Source organism: Branchiostoma belcheri, unplaced genomic scaffold, assembly GCF_001625305.1.
Source record: "Branchiostoma belcheri isolate BF01 breed outbred unplaced genomic scaffold, Haploidv18h27 scaffold2, whole genome shotgun sequence".
Classification (NCBI taxonomy): domain Eukaryota; kingdom Metazoa; phylum Chordata; class Leptocardii; order Amphioxiformes; family Branchiostomatidae; genus Branchiostoma; species Branchiostoma belcheri.
The window spans coordinates 9,468,774-9,478,301 of NW_017803490.1; the positions used below are offsets into that span (position 1 = coordinate 9,468,774).

General features: G+C 44.7%; 1 protein-coding gene across 1 annotated transcript in view; it reads right to left on the minus strand.

Moving 5' to 3' along the window:
* Positions 1 to 9,528, minus strand: part of LOC109468535 (membrane-associated phosphatidylinositol transfer protein 1-like) — a 22,292-nt gene that overhangs the window by 47 nt on the left and 12,717 nt on the right. Inside the window, exons 9-18 of the mRNA XM_019766777.1 lie at positions 4,757 to 4,905; positions 4,187 to 4,315; positions 4,018 to 4,079; positions 3,657 to 3,861; positions 2,921 to 3,299; positions 2,579 to 2,689; positions 2,134 to 2,304; positions 1,485 to 1,628; positions 662 to 733; positions 149 to 297 (exon numbers count right to left, since the gene is read on the minus strand). Coding sequence (XP_019622336.1) covers positions 149 to 297; positions 662 to 733; positions 1,485 to 1,628; positions 2,134 to 2,304; positions 2,579 to 2,689; positions 2,921 to 3,299; positions 3,657 to 3,861; positions 4,018 to 4,079; positions 4,187 to 4,315; positions 4,757 to 4,905 — 1,571 coding nt within the window. The remainder of the gene's footprint in view (positions 1 to 148; positions 298 to 661; positions 734 to 1,484; positions 1,629 to 2,133; positions 2,305 to 2,578; positions 2,690 to 2,920; positions 3,300 to 3,656; positions 3,862 to 4,017; positions 4,080 to 4,186; positions 4,316 to 4,756; positions 4,906 to 9,528) is intronic.

Here is a 9,528-nt window from a genome sequence, read left to right on the forward strand (position 1 = left end):
ATATGGCAGGTGTGTGCAGGAGACAATGCAGGTGTTCTACGCACCTGTCTGATATGGCAGGTGTGTGCAGGTGAGACTGCAGGTGTTCTACGCACCTGTCTGATATGGCAGGTGTGTGCAGGTGAGACAATGGAGGTGTTCTACGCACCTGTCGGAGTATGAAGGCGATGACATCAGTGGACTCCCAGTAGCTGGCGTGGAACAGGTAGGGCAGAGTCATGGAGGGGAAGGCTGTAAGGGCCTCGGGGCAGTACAGGGCGTAGTCTAGTCTCTTTGCTCCCCACCAGCGGGTGGTTACTGCAACAACAATACACACTATCAGCCCAGCTGGTACTAACACAGTACACAGTACAGGGCAGAGTCATGGAGGGAAAGCTGTGAGGGCCTCGGGGCAGTACAGGGCGTAGTCTAGTCTCTTTGCTCCCACCAGCGAGTCGTTAGTGTAACAACAATACACACTATCAGCCCGAGCTGGTACTAACACAGTACAGCGCGTAGTCAAGCCTCTCCGCTCCCCACCAGCGAGTGGTCACTGCAACAACACACGCACACACTCATTATCAGCCCAGCTGGTACATGTAACATGTACTAACACAGTACAGGGTGTAGTCTAGCCTCTTCGCTCCCCACCGAGCTGGTACTAACACACACACACACACACCATCAGCCCAGCTGGTACTAACACAGTACAGCGCATAGTCTAGTTTCTTCGCTCCCCACCACCTCGTTGTGACTGTGGAGAGAGAAAGGAGAAAATTCTTTGGTTCTTCATTCAACTTCCATCATCAGTCAAGTGTTCATCAGTCCAGCCTGGGACTTTTTCTGTCATCTCAACTTTGTTTTTCCTAAATTTTAATAAAAACCAAAGGAAAAACCTGTGATCATATCTAAAATATTATCAATGTATTGATTGATTGCTAACCTACCGTTAGCCAGGTAGTGGAAGGCTTCGCCCTGCCCGGAGGATTGATTGATTGACAGATTGATTGACAGATTGATAGATTGATTGCTAACCCACCGTTAGCCAGGTAGTGGAAGGCTTCCCCCTGCCCAGAGGTTTGATTGATTGATTGATAGATTTGATTGATTGATTGATTGCTAGCCTACCGTTAGCCAGGTAGTGGAAGGCTTCTCCCTGCCCGGAGGATTGATTGATTGATTGATTGATTGATTGATTGATTGATTGATTGATTGATTGATTGATTGATTGATTGATAACCTACCGTTAGCCAGGTAGTGGAAGGCTTCTCCCTGCCCTGAGAATTGATTGATTGATTGATTGATTGATTGATTGATTGATTGATTGATTGATTGATAACCCACCGTTAGCTAGGTAGTGGAAGGCTTCCCCCTGCCCAGAGGTTTGATTGATTGATTGATAGATTTGATTGATTGATTGATTGCTAGCCTACCGTTAGCCAGGTAGTGGAAGGCTTCTCCCTGCCCGGAGGATTGGTTGATTGATTGATTGATTGATAACCTACCGTTAGCCAGGCAGTGGAAGGCCTCTCCCTGCCCAGAGGCCTGCGAAGTCTGACTGGAGACGGAGGCTTCGCTGGGGCGTCGCTCTTCTGTCTGGAGAGGCAGCGTGGACATGAACAGGCTGGGGTGGCTCTGAACTGTGTCGACTGCAGGGGACAAACACGGGGAATTATACATAATAATACAGCAGGGACGACATGAACAGGCTGGGTTGGCTCTGCACGGTGTCAACTAAACACAGATATATAATTATACATTATTAAATATAACAGCTGCCTTTCCATCAACAAAAACAGACATGTACAGGGTGGCTCTGAACTGTGTCAACTGGGAAACAAACAGGCACTGCATCAACAAAACCAGACACAGGGGGATAGATTATACAGCACTGACATGAACAGGCTGGGGTGGCTCTGAACTGTGTGTCAACTGCAGGGGACAAAAAAATGCACTGCGGGATACATTATACAGCAGGCTGGAGCAGCAGCATAGACATAAACAGGCTCGGGGGGCTCTGAACTGTGTCAACTACACACAGATGGAATAATCTATATCCTTTCCATCAACTAAACCAGACACAGGGGGATAGATTATAGGGACATGAACATGGCTTACCCAGTAAGTTTGTGCTTATAGTAAGTTTGTGCTTACCCAGTAAGTTAGTGGTTCCATCTCCCAGAGGAAACTTGTGGTATCTGGAGACAGAGACTGGCGCGATGTGAGAGAACTGGTCCTGCAGCAGAGGCTCGAGCCGGGCAGCCAGAGGGTCGGTCGGGTGGAACATGTTGTACACCTGGGTACACGCCGGCTGGGCGGGGCAAACTGGCGACATACAAAAGCAGGAAACTTAGTCTGGTAAAAGTAACAATGTAAAAGTAAAAGGAGAAGAAATTTCACTTTACATCGAGTCACCGACATTCTGTTTCACTGGACACAGTAAGAATTCTGGCCATCGAACAAGACGACTTCCTGAGAGGGATGAAAGAGACTTTTTACATCACTACTGATCAGCTGCATGAACCTTATATTACATTATTTTTATGAATTATATGTCATTATATGTACCGAGTTTTAGCAATACATTATTTTGCCTCACCTTTCTTGTCGCTCCCTGCTGCTAACTGCCGCAGAATGAGGATGAGGCTGAGAGGACACCCAAACAGGAAAAAATCCCCAACTTCAAAATCAAACTTCATGGGCTGGTCTCCTGCAGGAAACACAAAACAGAGTAAATAACACAGACACACAAACATACATACAAACAAACACACTTCATAGCTATAGGCTGGTCTCCTGCAGGAAACACAACGCAATCAGGGATGGCACACGTCACCTCTTTACCCAAAATTCTCTGCAACCATTCTGGTCCCGAAAACAAGTAAAAAACACAGACACACAAAACACACACATGCACACACATACACACACAGGTGCCCACCTGCTGCAGTAAGGTCCGGACTGCCGTAGGACAGGTGGAACTGCCCGGTGGAAGAGTCGGGGTCCTGACCAGACGGCATGCTGAGAAATCTGCAGCTGGGAGACGAGACTTCTCTGTCGGAGTCGGCTGGACTCTCCTCCAGACCCGGACCCAACCCGGGCCCCTCAGGTGTGCAGCTGGGCCCCTCAGGTGTTTCGGCAGGTGAGTCGGTGCCGTGCCCAGGTGTTTCGGCAGGTGTGCCGGCAGGTGTTCCGGGGCTGCCGTCCTGTGCAGGCCCAGGTGTGCAGGGCGTGTACGGGCTGCAGGGGCTGTGGTCCTGGCTCACACACAGCGCCTCGTAACCAAGGATACCGCCCACACAGTCACCTATCAGACATACCTGAATAACACGACGGACCGGTTACCATGGTTACTGTTACCATGGTTACTGTTACCATGGTTATTCACACACTGCAGCGCCTCGTACCCAAGGATACTGCTCTGTTACTCTTATTCAAATACATTCATATATTTGGTGCCCAACCCCTTCAACTCTGTCCTGCCACTTGCTACGTAATAAAATCCAACACCACAGGGTGCCTGCTACAGCACCAGTTACCATGGTGACAGCCATCAGGTACAGGAGAAGAAGAAGTTTTATAGAAGAAACTGGCCAAAACAATTTTTCTTCTGTAACTTAGGTAGAGCTATTAACCTGTCCACAGAAGCCAGCTCCCTCAGGTGTAAGTATATTTACCTGTCCACAGAAGCCGGCTCCCTCAGGTGAGGCCAGGAAGTCGTGGAACACCTGGTTTGCTCGGCTGATGACGGCCGCCACGTGCTCGGGGAAGTCTGCGCTGACGGCAGCGAGCAGAGGCATGGCTCCGATGGGCAGGTGTTCCTTACTCAGCACCCGAGCCTTACTGTGGGGCGACACTGCCTCTGTGCTGAACGGGCTTACACTGTACACAAGTTTGTAGAAGTACATTAACTTTCTTCACAAAAACATGGACATGGTCAAACAATTTTAACTGTCTTTTTAGTTACTGTAGTACCCTGACCTCCACACATAACATCATACCTGATATCACAAACAAACAAACACACAGGTGTCTCACCTGGTCAGCAGAGACAGTGCCTCCACACAGGCGCGTGGGCAGGTGACCAGCTGGATGCACACCTGGCATCACAAACAAACAAACAAACAAACACACAGGTGTCTCACCTGGTCAGCAGAGACAGTGCCTCCACACAGGCGCGTGGGCAGGTGACCAGCTGGATGCACACCTGGCCGGACATGGAGGGGAAGTGCGCCTGGATCACCGACTCACAGGTGGAGGTAAAGGTGCTGATGTCCGACTGTTTGGAACCCAGGATGGACGGACCCTGGTCCAGAATACTGCCTCCATGGAGAACCTACAGGAACAAACAACACAGTCACACACAAACAAACAAATAAACAAACCCCTGACCCTGGTCCAGGATACTGCCTCCATGGAGTACCTGCAGAAACAAACAACAGTCACAAACAAACAAACAAACAAACCCCCGACCCTGGTCCAGGATTCTGCCTCAGAATCAACATGTCAGAAGAATTAACTCTCCGTCTAACAAACCTTAAACACACACACACACACACACACACAAACACACACACACACACAAACACACACACACACACAAACACACACACACACAGGCACACACACACACACTCCTCCTGACAGCACCAGGCTTGCATTGTGTTCCTTAGGGTTGTGGATGAGCAGAATCAACATGGCCCAGTATTGCCAGCAGGGTAAAAATGCAACATGACAAGACAGACTGAATAGCTACAGTAGTAAAGCAGACTCTCACCAGGATGAGCAGACTGCATGGTCCGGAGGCGGCACCTTGCGACGTGGACTGGAGGATTGTGGGTAATCTCTGTGCACTGTGTCGCTCCAGCCGGGAGGATGGTATCCCAGCATGCTCCCTGGGCTCTTTCCTCGTCTCATTAAAGTCATCTGTTCAAAAACAATTTCTTTATTTCTTTTGCTTTAGACAAGAAACCACAAAAATAATTTTACGCACAACATTATAAAAGCAGTGTAACAACAATAATAATAATTATAATTAATAAAAGTAATAATTATGATTAATAAAAGTGTTGTAATAATGTTGGTTTTAAAAAAGATAGAAAAATAAAACAGCTACTTTGAACATGTTCTCAACTAAAAACAGAAATTCTACCATTCAATGAATGTAATTTGCATTTAATGAATGTACTTTACATTCAATAAATGCAGTATTTGCATTCAATGAATGCAGAATCTGCATTCAATAAATGCAGTATTTCCATTCTGCATTCAATGAATGTATTTCACATTCAATGAATGCATTTATCATTCATTGAATGTATTCAGCATTTTATTGAATGTATAATGCATTCATTGAATGCATTTTAGCACATATGTAATACCTGTATGATTATTTACATATATACATGTATCACACTATGTACGTATATATAAAATACAACACGGGGTATTCCGTATCGCCTGATGTACCAGTCCGACCGCGCATCGGATCGCCTGACGCAAGGGTACCGAAGTAACGGGTTCCTCACTGGCCAGCCAGTGCTGAATTCGCGGGGAAGGTGGTGTCAGCACTCGGGGCCCTGTACGGAAGGAAACTCCGCACAGGAATTCTAGTGCTCAACGGCTTTTTTTCCAGTGCTGAAGCTCCGACAGAACTGGAATTCCAGCGCTGAATCTTGACTCCAGTGACTTGGCACTCGCTTGCCAGTGCTCGGAGTCCGTTCAGCACTGGATAGCCAGCGCTCGGAGTCCGTTCACCACTGGATAGCCAGCGCTCGGAGTCCGTTCAGCACTGGATAGCCAGCGCTCGGAGTCCGTTCAGCACTGGATAGCCAGCGCTCGGAGGCTGTTCACCACTCGATAGCCGGTGTTGAATTCCACTCAGCACTCGCTCACCCAGTGTTGACGTAACTGCGGCACTGGAGATCTAGGACGAAAGCCTTCTCACCTCTGTATAACGAGTGCTGAGAAAGGAACCTGTTACTTCGGTACTTTTGCTCGCCTGACGGCCGAAGACCCGAATTTTGTGTTCGAATTTTTGAAAGTGGTGAACGCGGTTAGGGCGAAACGCGTTCAAATTATTCCATGGAACATTTATAACCTCGGGTCGTACTGCTAGTTATCACACAGGCCGGAACACCCGTATTGAACGTAATCGCGGCCTACGTATGACATAAAATATGATAAACATTTGAAATGCCTGAGACGCAATTACGTTCAATATGGGTGTTCTGGCCCATGTGATACAAAATGTACATGTAACTAGCAGTATGGCCTGGGAATCTTTACTGTATGGCCCTGGCTTAAAAATGTTCCAGAATGATTTAAACGCGTTTTGCGCATACTGAGTGTGTCTCTTTCGAAACTTCGAACACCAAATTCGGATGTTGAAAGTGATGCCATGACATGTTTTGTACACACCAAATTTTGGCACATTTCTCAACCATTTGATAATCAGATAGAACCCCGGGCTCTACCGGCAGTTATCAAATGGGCTGGAACACCTGTATTGAATGTTATTGTGGCCCAGGTATATAAAAAAAGTAGCTATCAAATTAGTTTTGGCGTGTGACATATTTAGACATTATATCATAAATACTACCAGTAATCATTTCGTTATGAAAACAACAAAACTAATTTATATAGACCTTACACCGTGTGGGCCTACAGGTGGATGGGGGAAGTCATCAGACACAATGTCATGTACCGATACATTACAACAAGAGTTCCATGACCTTTGCAAAATTATAGACCAGGTTACATTTACGATTTATCATAATGGTTCCATACTAGGGCCTTAATTCCATCATGACATTCCTCTATTTCTTAGTTACATACTTGTATGTCACTTGATCGAAAGTCATAACAATCTGTCTCATAATATAGTAACTGTGATATGAAGTTGATCCCTGCAATCAAAAAAGCTGCCATGGGCTTCAAACCTATACCACTTTTTCAGGAGGCCAAGAGCTATCAGACATTCACAAATCATGTCTAACAGACCTACAGACAGGGACAAACCGTGCTGTAACCATCTTGGCAAAGAGTAGGAAAGGCTTTCAATTTGTAGTGTTATCCACACAATAGTGACTACATTGATTCAACAGTTTGATACAAAGTTTCCAGTTATTGTCAGAGAGTGGATTCCAAGTATTCAACTGGATGAAGTGCAAATTTAATGTATAGGGCTCAAGAAAGTCTTCACATATGTCTTAATTACACACTGGATTAGCTAAGCTAATCCTTGGGAGACCCTCACAGTGCAGTTGGGTGTGCCTTCTGGTCAGAGGATAAATCATTTACATGAAGTGTCACCAGAAGCCAGACACATGCTGTTTTGGGACCACTACAATTTATAATCTTGAAACCTCCTTTATTTATCTAAGAATAATGAGGCAATTGGCAGATGAGGCCATGACAAGGAAGCAAGCCCACAATTTTCTACCCCACATCCACTTGAAGAGCATGCTAACAGCCCTTGCCCTGGTATGTTGGTGGCTCAGGTCCACTACTGAAAACTTACAGAAAAATGGCAGCCGTTTTGAATCTTGTAAATTCAATTGCAGGATGAGTTATTACATTGTAGTATTGAAAACTTGTACAATGTAAGTATTTTTACACATATTTTTGACATACTTAATACTTCTTATCCTTTACCAAGGATAATGTCCTTGCTAAGTCAGTCTTGATGCCAGACTGTTTCCAGTATTTCCGTATATGGTACAGTCAAACTTGTCCAAGCAGCCACCTCTATTGGTCTGACCGTCAGCCATCTGGTCCTGAATTTTTCTCCATAGACCATGCCACAGCGACTCACGGGCTCTATTGGGTGTCAGGCGTACATGGTTCAATCTCTTTATGGGACAACCCCATCATTTTCAAGTGTGACAGGAATCATTCTTGTTCTCTGTCCTATCTAGTCGCTATGCCTTTTGTGTAAAGAGACAACTTTTCATCAGTCCCCTCAGTCTCCTCCCTTGCCCATTAATCACAGCTTGTTAGACTGTAGACAGGCAGGGTAACACAAGTGGTCCTCTTCCTCTGACCTCTAGCATGGGGGTCGTCATGCCAAATTAACACTCAGTCCTTGCTTACGTACTGGTAATCCACAGTTGTAGTAGATTCTCTCCCTTCAATACATGTAACTGAGTCACCATTAAAACATTTTTTACCCTGGACAATTCCTGAATGGAACTTGGTGGCTCTTAGGTATTCAGGACCCCACTGCCATGGGTTGACTCCACAGTGGTCAAACCAGGCCCTGTAGTGTAAGATAATACATCACCTGTCCCCTGAGTGATATCTAATCTCTAGACCTGTTGTTGGAGAGTACCTCAATGGAAAAAGATTGGTAGTGCTCTGACAACATCTTCCTCATTAGGCCACACCAATTAAATTTGTTGTTTCTCGGATTGGCCCTGTCCATTTTTTGTGATTTTCAAAAAAAAACAAAAAAACATACAATACATGTATTTTGGTCCCAATGTTGAAGAATCCTTTTCTACCTAGTTATTTAAAGTTTTTCAATGTAACAATGCAACTTTGTTTCATTAAAAGTTCAAAATATATTATTTTAATTATAAACCAGCCTGGTGTCTTGGCTTCATGGCCCATATCCTAACATTTCCGGCCTTCATGGGCATTGGCCTGTTGTTTTTTTATTCTCGCCCTGTTGCTTCAAACAACTAATTTAATTGGTGTGGCCTTCCGATGCACTAATTTTTGTATCAAATCTGGCTTATTCAAAACTAGAGTTCCACGATCTCATACCTTCGCCAAATGATGTTAGCCTTTATGAATAAGAAATATACTAATCACCCTGATTATGCATATAGGATCCTCAATTGCGTGAATTATATCAGTCTGTTGATCATATTCTACACCAAAAGACAGTCTTATCTTAACAAAGAATGCCATTTCCTCATAAATTATGCAAATGTGGTCCTTATTTGTAATAAGTTATGTTTAATTATGTTCACCTTCACTTAACTTTCAAACACCCCAAGTATGAAATTCCAGGCAGTTACCACTATGCAATTATAACACTTTCTCATTAATTATGCAAATTAAGTCTTCATTTGCATAATCGATATTTGCCTGTGTTTCTCTCGTTCTTAATAACATATGTTACAATCCTGAACTTCCTATCATGGAATGCAGCTGATTTATAGAATTTCCTCATTAATTATGCAAATTACATCAATATTTGCATAATTGTTATATCATTATGTTAAGCATCACTTAAGCTACCTACATACCAAAAATCACGATGACCCATCAATCGGTTCTTGAGTTATCCTCTTTTAAACATTTGTCCTTTAAACCCCCCTGCAGTTCCAGAGCAAGACACTAGGGGGCTCAAACTCATGTCACTTCATCCCCAGCACAAGAGCTATCTACCACCTAAATTTGGTTTACCCTAGCATGTCTGGATCTTGAGATATCAAAACCGGAAGTTCTGCTGCAGTACCATGACAAGCCACCAGGTGGCCCAAAATCTAATCATTTTGAGGTCTTATCAAGAACTACCCACCTACCAAATATCAAGTC